Raw genomic sequence first — 15,695 nt, forward strand, 5'->3', positions numbered from 1 at the left:
CTACGTTGGTTCATTTTGAGAAGCTCTTGACATATGTAATGTCGAAACTTCACTTCATCAAAACCCTTGGAGAAGTAGTACGTTTAAGACCCCACACAGTGTTGTACAGACTGATAAAAGGAATTTTTACGAAGTTGAAGAAGAAGAAGAAAGCAGGACATAGGCATGATGAGTAGTAGTAGTAGTAGTAGTACATGATCATTATGATTTTAGGAACGAAGAAGATCTTATTTTTTCTCTGTGATTATTCTTGATTTCATTTCCTGATGAAGTCGACACCTTTCTGAATGCTTCCAGCTAGTTCTTCTTTTGCTTTCTCCAGACCAACCCTGTACATTGTCAAAAAAGAATTCAAGAAGTCAAGATTTTAATATCTCTCTTTGCTTTCTTTTATGAGACAAGTTATTATTTGAAGAGAGAATGTTTGAGACCTTTCGTATTCGTTCAAGGGCCCAAGCTGAAACACTTCCTCTGCTCCTGTACGTCCAAGACGCACTTTGGTTGCAAAGAAAGCTAACTCTGTCACCTTTGCTTGCAAACAAAGCCATTACATATCAAAATCGCTAAGAGAATGAAAGAATAGAGAGAGATGGATAACTGAATAGCGTTTTACACCTGTGAAGCAACAAAAGAGCATTCAATGACATTCGCATCTCCTCTTAACCCGCGAAGGCAAGCATCTGCGAACTTGGCTGCAGCATATGCCTATAGTAGCAATAGTACATCCCACATATATTCATGACATAGTTCAAAAGAAGAACCAAGTTTATGATGATGTTTTAAAAAAGTAAGTTGGTTTTGCTTTGTACCATTGAAAGTGTTGCAGATCCAGCTCCAGCTTTTGCCTCCACAACTTCAGTTCCACCGTTTTGAATCCTGTTTGTAAGGTACTCAATCTCTGATGGTGTGAAGCTGCTAGGAGGTTTAACCTGAAGCAAAATAAAAATTAAAAATTATGAAAAAACATCAATTAGTAGAGAAGATGGTGTAATGAAAATGACTACAACATTGAATGGCTTTGATATCATGTTTAATTCGGATTTGTCATTTTTTTGTGTTAAATGGATTTATCATTTATTTTCAACTTAAAACCAATTGAAAGTATATGAATTGACAATAATCATGTATACATTAGTAGATTAATTTTTCAACTATCGATATGGGACTTTTCATTCATTCTTTAACACATGTGTGTTCTATTGATATGCTACCTGTGACAATAGTGGCAAGATTGTGACTCCGGCATGTCCTCCAACCACTGGTACATCAACTTCTCTTGGATCAAGGCCAAGAACTTCAGCCTGCACAAGATTGGATCAAATCTTGATAAAAGTCAACAAAACAAAGATTTGAGTGAGGAATCATGAAGACATCATTACCACAAATGTGTTGGCACGAGCAACATCGAGTGTAGTAACACCAAGAAGCTTCTTAGGATCATAAGTTCCAGCTTTCTTGAAAACTTCAGCAGCAATAGCAACAGTAGAGTTCACAGGATTACTAATCAAGTTGACAATAGCATTAGGACAGCATTTGGCTACTCCTTCACATAGTGTCTTAACAATCCCAGCGTTGATTTTAAAGAGATCATCACGTGTCATCCCTGGTTTCCTCGGCACACCAGCTGGTATGATCACAAGATCCATACCAGTTAGGGCGTCCTCAAGTTGCTTGGCTCCCAAGAATCCTCTAACCTAAAAAAAAAAATCAAGAATTAGTTATTACTCAAGACATTAGCAAGAAGAAGTCAAGATGAGAGGTACGTACAACGGCTCCAGTGTCCATATGGCTAACATCAGCAGTGACTCCAGGAGCATTGACGACATCGTAGAGATGAAGTAAAGAGACGAGAGGGTTCATCTTCATTAACAAGGATAGTGATTGTCCTATTCCACCTGCAGCTCCAAGAATGGCTACTTTGAATCCTGGGTTCCCTCCTTTCGCTCTGCAGCTTTCTAGTCCCATGACAGAGTTCTTGGCCTCCATCTAATGATTATTCAGACCAGGAAGAAGACAAAAGAACCTTGATGAAGCTTAATGCTAATATACAAAGCATTGAAGAATCAAATAAGATACCTTGACTTAGAAGTAAAGGTAAAGGAAAAAACCTGAGGAGTGAAAGAAGGTTGAAGATGAGCTGATATCATAGCAATCCTCTTGTTGGCATCTCCACGAAACTCCATTCTTGTCTTCTCTTTGTTTGCTCTCGTTGGTAAAGAGTTTTGATTTGTATGTCAGAGAAGTAAGATAACTTTAAAATATGGGGACTATATTGAAAGATTATGACATAAGTATTTGTCTTTTATTTGTTGGAGTCATTCCTTATCACTTTATCTTCTTTATGTTGCTCTCCTCTCTTGAGAGTTGTTGTGGCTCTCAAAATATTCATAAAATAAATTTCAAATGAAGCTATAAATAGTAGATTTGGGTTGAATAATTGTATTGGTGGTTATAAAGAAGCCCACTAAAGGCCCAGATTAAGCTGGGTTTAGTTGACAAACAAAAGAGCAACACAACCAGTTACAAACACAAAACACAATAAACACTTGAACACATTTACAGCTTTACAGAAGTTGTTCAAAAAAAAAAAACTTCACAGAAGTTAGTAAATTTCAAATGAAGCTATAAACAGTAGATTTGTGTTGATAAACAGTAGATTTGTGTTGAACAATTGTATTGGTAAGTTATAAAGAAGCCCACCAAAGGCCCAAACATAACCAGTTACAAACACACACATTTACAGCTTTACAAAAGTTTGTTCTGAGCAGGTAACACTTAACAAAGAGAATGCTCTCAGATTCCATCAGTGGAAGGTTGTTTCATGCTGCCACCAAGTAAAGACATCATCATCCCACCACCATGAACTCTCTCCTCCGGAATCATAAAGTCAAACACGTTTGTTTCTCCTTCATGTGAATCACTCATAGATCTCATTGATGAAGGCACAAGAACCTGCATCGGTATCATCATCATCTTCTGCCTTTTCTCCAACTGTATAGCGCTAACTTCAGACTGAGAATGATCAGAACTAGAACCAATAACAAGGCCACTGAACAACCCCGGTCCAATCAAACCACTCTTGCTTCCACCATCTCCTCCTTTCTCCTTAACACTATTATGCTTAGCACACAAACCACTCTTCCCTCTAGCAAACTTCTCACATCCCCCACCTCCCCAAGAACACCTCTTCCCACCGCCATGAGCTTTGCACAACTCACCACTCCCTTGAGCACTCTTCCCACACTCACCAACCACACACCGCTTTCCACCACCGTGCTTAACACAACAATCAGTGCGACCACGAGCACTCTTAGTACACCCTGACACAACACATCTCTTCCCACCACCATGAGCAACGCAGAAGTTAGTCCCACCATGCACACTCTTAGAGCAAACCCCACCTCCATCAGCCATACAACGCTTCCCACCACCGTGCGCCTTACACAGAGGAGTACTCCCTTCTGCTCCTTTACCACACCCTGAGAATATACAGCGTTTCCCACCTCCATGTGCTTTGCAGTAGTTAGTACTCCCTTGAGCTCCTTTATCACACCCTGAAGAAAACTGACAGCGTCTCCCACCACCGTGAGATATACAAAGACCAGCTTGTCCTTCAGCACTTCGCGCACAGCTTTCTATAACACATCTCTTGCCACCACCGTGTTTTATGCAGAGACCTGATTTTCCCCGCGCTGCTTTGTCACACCCCTTGATGAACCCGCAACGTCTAACGTTATTCGTCTTTGGATGTAACAGGAGTGGTGGCATGTAGCCACCTGATGATCTCTTTGCGGAAGTAGAACCTTCATCCACACATTGTCTGCTAGTATATGTAGACGATGAGGAATCAAGTCCACTTAGAGTGTCTGGAAGACCAAGTTGAAGAGCTGAACCACCTTGTGATGATGGGAGTTCTTGAGTGGATCTAGAGCCATAACTTTTGTTGGTGAAACAGTATGGAGCTGATGTTGGACCTAGTCCAAGGACTAAGCGGCAGCTATCATCAGTGCAGTTAGAAACATCAGAACAAAAATGGCTTTGAGAGTCTCCCATATAATTGATGCCGGTGGCATTAGAGAGAGGATCTCCACCGTGATTCGGATTCATATGAAGATGAAAAGGGTGTAGTAGATATACAACTCCTAAGAAGCTACCACTTAGTGCATGACACTTGTAGATATAAGCATATAGTGGAAAGACTTGAGAGATAATGAACTTCCACCACTCACAAAGCCAGATGTGTCTGCCCTGTCCATCTTCAGCTGAAAGGCAATGACCTGAACCAAAATCCAGAAAGCATCAAACAAGACGGTTAACGAGATGCATAAAGAGCAAAGAACATTTGTGTAACTGAATGCAATAACAGGTGAAAATCCAAATGTGGCATAAGGATACGACACAAACAGAGCTTAAACGAGGGCATATAAGTTCATAGAAGCAAGAAAGCATTTGAAGTGAGGTGCACAAGATTGAAAGTTACATAAGACAAGGTCCAAATGACTTGTGGAGCCTTACTTAAGTAAGATGAGATGTAAAAATTTGTACATAGTTCACATAAAGAAATAGATTTGGACAATGGTACTTGATGTGTAAATCATATCATGTCCTCACATCCTCTGTAGTGTTCCCCAAAACTTCAGAAAATAAAAAGAAAGAAAAAGTGAAAATCACATGAGAAGATGCATCAGAAACTCCAAAGTCAACTCCTCTTTTTCCTAATAAAATACTTGATTAGAAACATGATTGAAGATCCAACACAAAACAAGATCCAAAATATCTGAGGAAAAATTTCGTTTTCAGAGGTTTGACTTGGAAGATTTTGATTATAGGAAGCAAGGAGAAAAACAATAGTAATACAACTCATACTAGTATCAGCAAGTTTCTGAGATACAATACATCCACACGTTCTGATTCATGAACTCTGACCAAGCAAATGCATTAACTATTTGAAATCACATTAAAACAAAATGAATCAGAAAGAATGAAGAAGAAGAGAATTGAATACCTGGTGGATCTGAAACTTGGCCTCCAGATATAAGACTCAAAGGAGAAAACTAGAAGAAGAGCCAATTAAATTCAAGAAACAGCCAAATAGGTGTCGAATAAACAAGAAACTAGATTATTGGCAACAAAAATGTTAAAAGTGTAAGAATATCATAATACTGTCGCCGAGACCAGTCATGGTTTTTTCTTGAATACCTTAACTACCCCTGGTCCCTGTCAGAAAGAAGGGCTCTGATTGGCGAGACAAGAATTTCTTTAGGAAAAGTCTGATTTGCCCCTTCTTCTTGTGTAGAAAACAAAGTATGGGAATCAGAGTTTGCGCAAAAGTCTAAAGCACAGTACATAATCGTGATCAGCGTTTTCATTTTAAGAATCAAACACTCAAAAAAAATGTCTTATTCTTATTTAACTTGAGAATAATTCTATAACACCGAGTATATATGATATAATCCATCACCCTTCTTGCTTCTTCACTTTGGCATCATCCAAAACTCCAACAAGGCATTTCTCAAGCAAGATATCATAACTCACCCAAGCATGGTACTTGTTGAACAACAACGTCCCATCTCTCCCAACAGCTTTCATCAACATATCAACACCTCCCGGATGAAAATTCATATAAGGCGTTATGTTGTACACACGTCCTTTCAACACAGTCCACATCGAGTCTCCCGTCTTGTTGTGCCTCTTCACTTCATCCATCGATATAAGCCTCCTGTTCGACTCCCCCTTAAGGCCTGCGAGGTCGGGATGCGTTCTTGTGAGTTTGAGCCAGTCCATTTGGCTGTAACCCTTTTCGAACGGGACTTTGGTGCGAGTTATAGGCTTTCTAGATTTGAGAATGTCGGATGATGATGATTCGTTGGAGGGTTTTGATGAAGAGGATGAGGATGAGTCTGTCACGGTGAAGGACAAAGAACCAACTGTTTTTTCCTTGGGAGGGACTTGAGACAGAGGCTTGTTGCTGCGTTGAGGATGTAATGAATCTTTAAGGGTGAGAGAGTCCACACGTGATGCGAGATCTTTTGCCTCTAGAGATGCTTCGCTCTCTGATGGCACAGCCTTTTAAAACAGGACAAACTATAATCAATCATCATAAAGTCTGAAACTTTTTCATGTTTTATAACCTCGGAAACGAATTCAAACTCACCCTTGAGAATGTGAAGTCATCATCCTTAGTAGCATCCATCTTGAGCTTAGAAAAAAAAAAAAACAGAGCTTTGAGCTATAATTTTCAGAAGAGTTAATAATATAAAAACCTCAAGGGCTTTCTAAGGATCTAAACAAGGACTAATCCATTTTCACATAACAAAGAGTTTCATATACGAAAGACAGAGACAAAACAGAGTCTAAAGGTGCCGACTTTAGAGATTCTCACACACAAACAAAAATGAAGAAAAAGGTAATCGGATGTATGGTGAATAATCATAATCTAAAAGAAAATTGAAATACCTGGTGTGATCCGAGAGAGTGGAGGTCGTTTCGGGATCGTGAAACAGAGGATCGAATATAGAGAGGGAGAGTTCTATTGGCAATTGATGATGAAAATGGACGGACGAGTCATGTTCTCTTCTTCCTCCCTGGAGGCTGGGCTAAATTTGACTCGGTTCGATTCGGTTTAGGATCAGATAAAGCTAATTAAAATTGGTTTGTTCTGGTTCCATTAATTCGGTTTAGAAATAACAGTAGTTACAATCACCTTGTGCGTTTTGACTTGATTCAATAACTTGGCTAAGCGGGGGATTCCGATCTTTGGGTCGGGTTCGGATCGGTTTCTTTGGGGTCATTCAAGTTCGATATTTTTGGATCTAACTAGATATTGAAATTTTTTTGGTTTGAGTTTAACCAAATCCTTTCAAATTCAGATCGATTCGGATCTTAACTAAAATAAACAATAAAATACATTTAATTTTCGAGTCCATAGTAGATTCTGGTCAATCTAAGAGTCCGGTTATTTAGAAGAAAAAAAACCTAAAATACCTAGACTCCACTAAAATTTAATCCAAATATATCATATTTTTGTAAATTTTTGTAAAATAACCAAAAATAAATTATTAATAATTAAATTAAATATTTTTAAACTATAAATTTGACAGTTAAAGTTTTATATTATATGAAACTGCTATAAAAAATAATAATAAAGATTGCTGAGTGTCCAATCAAAGCTTTATAGCGCTAAGGATTTGTTGTCGGAAAATGCTCCAGCTTCATCAGAAAGCATCTTGCTCATGTCTTGTGGATCAGTGACTTGATGAAGTGTATGTTGATACCTAAAATTGCCTATTCAATACCTATATCGAAAATGTCAACCTGTACATAACACTATTCATCAAATGTAACGTATGTAAGAGTGTGTAATGAAACCATGCATCCGCCTAATCGTTCATCGTATATTTCAAAGAGTGAACAGTTACACAGCATGCATTTACAATCAAAATCTTACGATCAATCCTGTTTATTTTCCTTGGACCACCAAGATCCCACAAGCCCTTTGTACCGAGCGTACGACAGTACAATCACAAACAAGGCTGCGCAAAATGTCCCTGTCAGGCTAACCACCTGCCAATTGATCATAGAGAAAAAATAAACGTAAGAAATAGAATCTTTGCGCTTGCGCGATTCTTTCTGAAAATGTGTTCCGTACCCATTTGAAAACGTATCCATGTTCGTCGTTCCATGTGTATGGAATGTTCATGCCAAATATTCCCGCGATCATAGAGTACATTGATATGCAAACAGTTCCAGAGCTTAGCATAAGCTCTAACTGCAGATATTATATGGTTACAGTTCATTTAGACACATAAAGAGACTCAATCTATAAAACAACAATTATCAATTGATATGTATTCACTCACCTGAATGAGTTGATTTCGATGATTGTCTAGCTGGATGTTAATGTAATCCTCCGTGTCATCAATATACTCGCGTAGCTGCACCATGTTCAATTATACTTTATGAGTCAAAGATTCACAACTATGAGGCAAAAACATAAGAAAACAAGATGATACAGTACCGCGGTTAATTTGTTCAAAGTGCTGTCGATTTGCATGAAGTAAGCCTGTTAAAACAAATATCAAACTAATGCTTGTTTTATGTAGATGAAAGCAGATATGTAGACACCGTTCATGCAACAAACAAACCTCGAGCAACATTTCAAGTTCTTCAACGTCGTTTTCATCGTCCCCACGAACCGAGACTAAACTCATTCTACTTGCTCTTGAAATCTTGGAACCTATTGTTGGTGACGTAGGATACCAAAGGGGTTCATCAGAAACACTAACCGATGAAGATACACCAGCAAGCTTTCTTGTAAGATATATATCTGCCATATCATCGTCATCATCCAACAATTGTTCCAGCTCATCCCTTACCTACAAACAAGTGATGAGGGAGCTTTAATTCTTCTCTAGTCTACATATAAATACTCATTGTAAAAAAAAAAAAAAAATAAATTAACTTAGAGACTTAAAAGTAAACATATGAAGCAACACAAGATGAGTGTATGACTCACTTTAAAAAAATGTTAATTCTCATGAGGCTTAAATCATAAACATAGACTCTGTTTCCTAGTGATACCTTTTGGACTCGAGCTGTTAATCGTGTCATGGCACTTTTCAGTTTACGAACCCTTTCCAAGTTACGGCTACTTATCTACAAAATGAAAAATTGTGCTCATGGTCAGATGTAGTTAGGAAATAGATAACTGATGGCAATAAATAACCACTAAAAAGTTACTACCTTCGAGGTTAGTTCATCCAAAGCAGGATAAGCAGAAGTCTCTAGTTCTGTTGTCCTTGCAGCTAGTACGCTGCAAATAGCTTCCAAAACTACCTCTAGCGCCCGAAATTCAAACGGTGATTCTAAATAGTAATAACAATCATACATTAGTTCCACATGTGACAAAGAGTGAGTGGTTTTTATGTAGGCACTAGGCATCAAAAAAAGAAGATCAAGACTACCATCTTCTTCACCCGCTTCAGCATCTCCTTGAACAACGGGCAAGCGTCTCTGAAACTCCTCCAAGACAGGAACAAGATTTTCATCTGAAGAATCCCGAACCAGAACCTATATCATTTATAATAAAAAAACAAACCAAACTCATTATCACATAAACAGGAGAGAAACTGATACAACTATCACATAAGGATCCCCATAAGGATACGTATGTTAGAAGATCACCCAAACACTAAAGTAACTACTTTGTTTAAAAAGTTCACAACTAGTGTTTGTGTTCAAATTTAGACACAAGGCAGTAAGAAAAAAGTTAAAGAAAAAAAAGTAAACTGAGAGTGACTAACCTCTTGAGCAGTGATAATGGCCTTGATATGCTACACCATTCCGGACCCAGAAACAAACATATGAACCATAAAAACAAACTAAAAAGGCAGAGGAGAAAACAAAGAAGTGGCAAGACAAACCTCTAAGTTAAGAACAATGGCCCTCTCTCGACCAAGTATAGCAGACGGGTAAGAAAGGTTCGGGTCAAGGATCCGGAGATCACGAGCGTGGATCTGAACACGGTGCATAATCGCGTATTTGTCTTCGTCAAGCACCGTTCTTTTCCCCGTGGTGTCTATGGATGTCCAACTCCGAGATGGCTTAGTTGTCTTCCTCTTCACCGTGACAACTGTCGACGGATCCACCGTAGCCGACTCTCCGTCAGGCGACATCTCTGATTCAAATCCTCAACTCCTAAAAAGTCAACGCAACGAATGATAAACCAACGTAAAAAAAAAAAGTAGCGAATCTAGTAACAGTAGATTTCTCCAAAGTCGTCCAACTAGACGAACGTTTAGTGTTTCGAGCGTTATACTAACGGCGGCGTGAGTGAGAAGATGAAAAGACAGCCGAAGTTTACTTGTTTTTATTACAAGATATTTTCATTTAAAAAAAAAAACTCTAAAAATCTTTAACAATATAAAAACAGAGTCAGTCATTCATATCAGATCCCAAGTTCAAGGATTACTTCAAGCTTCCGACATGGAAACGAAAAGATGTGTTCCCCAAAACCATCAAAACCCGAGCGTACGACAGTATGATGTTCTTCCCTCAGACCATCAAAATCCGACAAGCCCTTTAAACCGAGCGTACGACAGTATAATCACAAACAAAACTACGCAAAACGTCCCTGTGAGGCTAACCACCTGCCAAGAGAATAAAAACAAACATATGAAATTTTTATGTTAAAAAAAAACATATGAAATATGAAGTCTCTGCGCGGTTATTTCAGAAAATGTGTTCAGTACCCATTTGAAAACGTATCCGTGATCTTCGTTCCATGTGTTGGGAATCCTCATGCCAAATATTCCCGCGATCATAGAGTACATTGATACACATATAGTTCCAGAGCTTAACATAAGCTCTAACTGCATATATTATTATGAGGACGGTTTAGACACATGAAGAGCCTCAATTATCAATTCATCTATTTTTCACTCACCTGGATGAGTTGATTTCGATGATTGTCTAGCTGCAATAAAAAAAAAAAAACCCAATGATTATAGTTTACATGCCAGTGAGAAAAAATTACATTTCAATAACATCCTTAGGTAAATAGGTTTTCGTTTTGTTACCTGGATGTTAATGTAATCCTCTGTGTCATCAATATACTCATGTAGCTGCATCATGTTCAGTTATACTTTCTAGTTAGAAATATCACAGAGATTCACAAATATGAGCAAGAACAGAAGCAAACATTTCATATAATACCGCGGTTAATTTGTTCAAAGTGTTGTCTATTTGCATGAAGTAAGCCTGTTAAAACAAATATCAAATTAATGCTTGTTTAAATTCGATATGTAGCTGAAAGCAGACATGTAGACACCATCCATGCAACAAACAAACCTCGAGCAACATTTCAAGTTCTTCAACATCAATTTCATCATCCCAACTCATTCTACTTGCTCTGGAAAACTTGGAACCTATTGTTGGTGACGTAGGATACCAAAGGGGTTCATTAGAAACATTAATTGATGAAGATACATCAGCAAGCTTCCTTGAAAGATAGATATCAGCCATATCATCGTCATCATCCAACAATTGTTCGAGCTCATCCCTTACCTACAAACAAGTGATGCTGGAGCTTTAATTCTTCACTAGTATAATAATTTCAAATATAACTTAGACTCAAAAGTGTATGAAGCAGAATAAGATGAGTGTGTGACTCACTTTAAGACGCAGTTAATTGTCATGAGGCTTAAACCATAAACATTTGCCTACTCACCTTTTGGACCCGAGCTGTCAATCTTGTCATGGCACTCTTCAGTTTTCGAACCCTTTCCAAGTTACGGCTACTTATCTACAAAATGAAAAGTTGTGCTCATGGTAAGATGTAACTAGAATATAGATAAGTGATGGCGATAAATAACCACTAAGAAGTTAACTACCTTCGAGGTTAGTTCATCCAAAGCAGGATAAGCAGAAGTCTCTAGTTCCATTGTCCTTGCAGCTAGTAAGCTGCAAATAGCTTCCAAAGCCACCTCTAGCGCCCGAAACTCAAACGGTGATTCTAAATAGTTATAACACTCATACATTTAAAAGTCCACATGTGACAAAGAGTGACTGGTTCTTATGTAGGCTGATAAAGATCAAGAATACCATCTTCTTCACCCGCTTCAGCATCTCCTTGAACAACAGGCAAGCGTCTCTGAAACTCCTCCAAGACGGGTATAAGATTTACATCTGAAGAATCCCTAATCAGAACCTGTATCATTTTTAAGGAAAATAATAACCAAACCAATCACATCATTACTTCAAGAGGAAATAAACTGTTATAAGTATAAGGGTGAGTATAACTATCACATAAGGATGTGTATGTTAGAAGATCTCGCCTATGTTTTGAACTGTAGTGTTTGTGTCCAAATTAGCTACAAGGCAACAAGAAAGAAGTCAAAAGTAAACCGAGAAGTGTCTGGCTGACCTCTTGAGAAGTGATAATGGCCTTGATATGCTGCATCGGACCCAAAAACAAATGATATGAACCAATGACATATAATAATAGTAACGTAAAAAACAGAGGAGAAAACAAAAGGTGGCAAGACCACCAACCTCCAAGTTAACAACAATGGCTCTCTCTCGACCTAGAATAGTAGAAGGATAGCAAAGGTTCGGGTCAAGGATCCGGAGATCGCGAGCATGGATCTGAACGCGTTGCATGATCGCGTATTTGTCTTCGTCAAGCACCGTTCTTTTCCCCGTCGCGTCTATGGATATCCAACTCCGCGATGACAGTGGTGTCTGCCTCTTCACCGTGACAACTCCTTCAGCCACCATCTCCTCTTCAGCTCCTAAAAAGTCAACGCCACAAATGATAAAAAAAAAAAAAAAAAAGTCAACGTGACAAATGATACTAACACCAAAAAGAACCGAATCTCCCTCAGGCGACATCTCCTCTTCAACTCCTAAAATGTCAACGCGACAGATGATAACTACCACCAAAAAGCACCGAATCTAACACAAAAGAGTAGATTCCACGAAAGTCGTCCAACAACACGATTAGTGTTTATGTCGAACGTTACTAAATAGACGGCGGCGTGAGTGAGAAGATGAATAGAGACAGCAAAAAGTTTTACTTCTTTTTATTACAATAAAAACAGAGTCATCACTTATTATCACATCAGATGCTAACGTGCAAGGAGTGTTTCAAGCTTCCCACATGGAGAAGATGCTCCCCCAAAGCGATCTTCATCTTCCCCATTTCATCAACCACGCTCAGATCTTTACACACATCCACCTTAAACCTCACCACGGCCTCTTCACTCTTCCCCAGCCGAACCTTCTCGAACCTCAACAGCTGCTTATCCGGCGATCTGTGTACAAACGGCGGCTTCGTGAACAGAAGCACCGTGTGGCTCCCCTCTCTGTCTCCGGCGTTCCTTACTTTCACGTGGACTTCGACGGCGGAGTTCTCGCAGTGGGGTCCCACCGCGTCCAGTGACTGAGATTCAGAAGATTTGCTGCCGCCGGACCGCCGTGACTCACCGGTGAGTCAACTCGTTAACGGGTTTAAATTGATTTAGGGTTGGTTAGTTTAAACCGGTCGGTTAAAATTAATTGGAATTTGGTTTGGTAAAACCAGTCGGTTTGAATCAATTTCAATTTGGTCAATGGTTGACCGGGTCGATCTTTGACCAGACTCCTATTGACCCGTTTTAAACCGTTCAAACGGCGTTTTGACTCGATTGTTCGCCATAGTTTCAGATTTGGAGTCTATTTGAGCACCATGATTTAATATATATCACTTCTCTTCATTGCTAAGGTGAGGGCAACTCCGATTAAACCCTGAACTAGTATAGTACTACCGTTATGGAAAGTCTAGTTTCGAAACGTGATCCGTCTCTGTGAATCGAGTCTATTTGAGAGTCTTGTTTGTTTATTATTGTTATTGATTGTTAAACTGGAAATAGGATAATAGAGGGTTCAACAGTTGATTGAAATGATTGATGTTAAGAACTATTATATATGTTATATATACGAGTCCATGTGTGGAGATTTGCGGGGTGCAGAGACGTCTGTACTGGCTGCCATGTTTGAGGAGATTTGCGGGGTGCAGAGACGTGTGTATTGGCTGCCATGTTTGTGGAGATTTGCGGGGGTACAAAGACGTTTGTACTTATGACGTCTGATTTGCGGGGTACAATGTGGACTACTGTACTAGCGACGCTTGTAAAGTTATATACGTATAACCATTATCCGTATTAGGAGAATGCAAGGTATAGAGAGTATCTATATACTATCATTGCATTGGTTGTAGCATGTCTAGTGCACTAGTCATATATTGATTGTTCTATGTGGTGTAATAGGCACCGTGATTGTCTCATGCTAGAGCTAGGCCTACATAGCTGTATTGCTATGAATTGAGTCAATGGTTTGCGGTTTAGCATCCCATACATCGTTGGGCAACTCCCCTATTGTTCACCCCTCATTCCTTCTCCTTTCAGGTGAGACTGACAACCATGAGTGATTACATCAGTTTGATGCTTTGGGTGTAATTGGGCTTTCGAGCAGCTTCAGACATTTCCGTTTATTTATACATTTTGGGACTTTCGACTTTAGGTTGTTATTTATAGATGTTTATTTTATTTATTAGATTTCCAACGTATACATTGATTTTCGAATATTTATAAATGAAAATTTCAAAATTTATTATTTATCCTATTATTTTTATTATTTCGAAACTGACGGTGTCACAGTCAAGTCAACGTTATATCTGAAAAGCCTACACTACTCCTACACTATATATAAAGGTCTGAAAGACATAAAGTCGCAGTAGAAAGATGAAACAACGAAGCTGCTTCATTTCTGAAAAAAAAAACAATGGAGCTGCTTCAAGTACAGTTTAACATTTACAAGTGAACTTTTATATAAAGGAGATATGAGTATACCAGGATTAGCGTAATGTAACATTAACAGAAATGTTTCCTTTATGTGATTCTAGATGTCTAGTAGAACACGGGTCTAGTAGGCTTGTGGTTCGACGACGGTTACGAGGCGCTGTCGTTGGTTTCAGTATTCGCAGACGATCCCATTTTTGGTCGGGTCGGGTAAGCGAGAATCTAGATTAAGAAAAAACGCAATAAGGTAAGCCCATTAGTTACTTTCTGAGCTTTTGGTTCTCCCTTTCATGGGCTGAAATAATAAAATAGTGATGCAATAAATGTTGTGGACATCTTTTTAGCCTTTCTAGTGCATATAGTTTTTTCACAGAACTACAATTAGTCAATAGAAAATTGGTTGATGATGTAAGTTATTTTTATATCTTAATTGAAACCTGTATAATCGAACTAATTGAGAAAAATAGGAATATATCGATGGTTATTTAGTGAGTATTGATGCATAGCTCGAGCTCATTCAGTCGTTGATAATTAAGCTCGATAGTTTTAAAAAATATATATTTATATATACACCTGCTCAAAACACTTTTTCTGAACAATCGTCAAGCTCCTTTTTTATCTCTAGGGTATGAATATGTAAGTATCAATGTATAAGGTCAAAAAATTAAATAAAGAAAATTTAATGAGTTCGTAGCAAGAAGGATAGGCGTTTCCATGAATCTCACTGACACTTCGTTGTGTCTTTAATGAAACCTATGAATGTGAAGAGACACAAAAGTCAGCGGAAATATCGAAGTGAAGTAAACAAAGAGCATATGTTTGGTCTCTCTCTTTCTCTTGAGTTTTTTTTTCTGACCAACAAGTATGGAGCAATGCTCTAGTTTTTAATGTTTGTTTCTTGTCAAAGGTTTTCTTTTTTTACTCTTGGGAAGGTAAATGAGGTTGCAACTGTTTTAATTGGACTTCGATTCATAAATTCGAAAGACAAACGAGCAAGTACATTTTCTCTGCGCCATCCTCTATATTTTTTTTTTGATCAAATGCGCCATCCTCTATATAAATGTGCCAAAATATGCTCCTTTTATATGTGGTGTATCTAGTTATGTGTACGTATATCGACAACCATAACCGTTTACATGAGATTATATATATATATATATATATATATATATATAACAAGCTTTCATTTCAAGGGCTGAATATGATAATAGTAAACTCGTAGACGTGTTTTTAATTATCAAAACTAAACATATGTCGGTTTTACAAGGTTATATACATTCTCATTATGAATGATCATTTGAGCCTATGTTAATAGATACTATGTTTACATAGAGAGATTTTACAAACCAAAACCAAAAG

The 15,695-nt window shown here is 38.3% G+C and overlaps 5 protein-coding genes and 1 pseudogene across 6 annotated transcripts; all 6 read right to left on the reverse strand.

Moving 5' to 3' along the window:
• Nucleotides 1-34: 34 nt before the first annotated feature.
• On the reverse strand, nucleotides 35-2,360 carry LOC106326868 (malate dehydrogenase 2, glyoxysomal). The gene is made up of 8 exons (XM_013764817.1): nucleotides 2,109-2,360; nucleotides 1,768-1,986; nucleotides 1,380-1,694; nucleotides 1,212-1,301; nucleotides 810-929; nucleotides 616-705; nucleotides 432-526; nucleotides 35-329 (listed from the first exon to the last, which is right to left on the reverse strand). Exons 1-8 carry the CDS (start codon nucleotides 2,181-2,183, stop codon nucleotides 257-259), a joined length of 1,077 nt encoding a protein of 358 aa, XP_013620271.1. The 5' UTR covers nucleotides 2,184-2,360; the 3' UTR covers nucleotides 35-256.
• A 287-nt stretch (nucleotides 2,361-2,647) lies between these two features.
• LOC106326866 (probable WRKY transcription factor 19) lies at nucleotides 2,648-5,232 on the reverse strand. The gene is made up of 2 exons (XM_013764814.1): nucleotides 5,006-5,232; nucleotides 2,648-4,277 (listed from the first exon to the last, which is right to left on the reverse strand). The coding sequence occupies exon 2, from the start codon at nucleotides 4,105-4,107 to the stop codon at nucleotides 2,794-2,796; it is 1,314 nt and encodes a 437-aa protein (XP_013620268.1). The 5' UTR covers nucleotides 4,108-4,277; nucleotides 5,006-5,232; the 3' UTR covers nucleotides 2,648-2,793.
• A 153-nt stretch (nucleotides 5,233-5,385) lies between these two features.
• LOC106326869 (cytochrome b5 domain-containing protein RLF-like) lies at nucleotides 5,386-6,562 on the reverse strand. 2 transcript variants are annotated; one of them, XM_013764819.1, is made up of 3 exons: nucleotides 6,457-6,562; nucleotides 6,155-6,193; nucleotides 5,386-6,066 (listed from the first exon to the last, which is right to left on the reverse strand). In XM_013764819.1, exons 2-3 carry the CDS (start codon nucleotides 6,191-6,193, stop codon nucleotides 5,458-5,460), a joined length of 648 nt encoding a protein of 215 aa, XP_013620273.1. In that variant the 5' UTR covers nucleotides 6,457-6,562; the 3' UTR covers nucleotides 5,386-5,457. The 2 variants fall into 2 exon arrangements, with proteins under 2 accessions (XP_013620273.1, XP_013620272.1); XM_013764818.1 differs by having other exon boundaries at nucleotides 6,155-6,199.
• Nucleotides 6,563-7,158: 596 nt separating this feature from the next.
• On the reverse strand, nucleotides 7,159-10,046 carry LOC106326867 (magnesium transporter MRS2-7-like). Its single transcript, XM_013764816.1, has 11 exons — nucleotides 9,971-10,046; nucleotides 9,423-9,696; nucleotides 9,303-9,332; nucleotides 8,964-9,069; nucleotides 8,743-8,864; nucleotides 8,581-8,655; nucleotides 8,145-8,375; nucleotides 8,018-8,062; nucleotides 7,860-7,934; nucleotides 7,649-7,768; nucleotides 7,159-7,563 (listed from the first exon to the last, which is right to left on the reverse strand). Exons 2-11 carry the CDS (start codon nucleotides 9,672-9,674, stop codon nucleotides 7,450-7,452), a joined length of 1,170 nt encoding a protein of 389 aa, XP_013620270.1. The 5' UTR covers nucleotides 9,675-9,696; nucleotides 9,971-10,046; the 3' UTR covers nucleotides 7,159-7,449.
• Nucleotides 10,017-12,276, reverse strand: LOC106323154 (annotated as a pseudogene).
• A 343-nt stretch (nucleotides 12,277-12,619) lies between these two features.
• Nucleotides 12,620-13,195, reverse strand: LOC106323155 (beta-D-xylosidase 4-like). Its single transcript, XM_013761314.1, has 2 exons — nucleotides 13,161-13,195; nucleotides 12,620-12,959 (listed from the first exon to the last, which is right to left on the reverse strand). The coding sequence occupies exons 1-2, from the start codon at nucleotides 13,193-13,195 to the stop codon at nucleotides 12,620-12,622; spliced, it is 375 nt and encodes a 124-aa protein (XP_013616768.1).
• Nucleotides 13,196-15,695: the final 2,500 nt, after the last annotated feature.

The sequence above is a fragment of the Brassica oleracea genome, chromosome C2 (assembly GCF_000695525.1).
Source record: "Brassica oleracea var. oleracea cultivar TO1000 chromosome C2, BOL, whole genome shotgun sequence".
Classification (NCBI taxonomy): domain Eukaryota; kingdom Viridiplantae; phylum Streptophyta; class Magnoliopsida; order Brassicales; family Brassicaceae; genus Brassica; species Brassica oleracea.

Bases quoted from the DNA above. Each gene is read 5' to 3' on its own strand.
- LOC106326869 (XM_013764819.1), bottom strand. From the start codon at position 6,193: ATGGATGCTACTAAGGATGATGACTTCACATTCTCAAGG. The intron at 6,067-6,154 runs GTGAGTTTGAAT...CTGTTTTAAAAG, and splicing joins ATGACTTCACATTCTCAAGG to GCTGTGCCATCAGAGAGCGA.
- LOC106323155 (XM_013761314.1), bottom strand. From the start codon at position 13,195: ATGGCGAACAATCGAGTCAAAACGCCGTTTGAACG. The intron at 12,960-13,160 runs GTTTAAAACGGG...GTCCGGCGGCAG, and splicing joins GTCAAAACGCCGTTTGAACG to CAAATCTTCTGAATCTCAGT.
- LOC106326866 (XM_013764814.1), bottom strand. From the start codon at position 4,107: ATGAATCCGAATCACGGTGGAGATCCTCTCTCTAATGCCACCGGCATC.
- LOC106326868 (XM_013764817.1), bottom strand. From the start codon at position 2,183: ATGGAGTTTCGTGGAGATGCCAACAAGAGGATTGCTATGATATCAGCT. The intron at 1,987-2,108 runs GTTTTTTCCTTT...AATAATCATTAG, and splicing joins AACCTTCTTTCACTCCTCAG to ATGGAGGCCAAGAACTCTGT. The intron at 527-615 runs GTGTAAAACGCT...TTGCAAGCAAAG, and splicing joins GCTCTTTTGTTGCTTCACAG to GTGACAGAGTTAGCTTTCTT.
- LOC106326867 (XM_013764816.1), bottom strand. From the start codon at position 9,674: ATGTCGCCTGACGGAGAGTCGGCTACGGTGGATCCGTCGACAGTTGTC. The intron at 9,333-9,422 runs GTTTGTCTTGCC...GGAATGGTGTAG, and splicing joins CCATTGTTCTTAACTTAGAG to CATATCAAGGCCATTATCAC. The intron at 8,865-8,963 runs GTAGTCTTGATC...ATTACTATTTAG, and splicing joins TGAAGCGGGTGAAGAAGATG to AATCACCGTTTGAATTTCGG.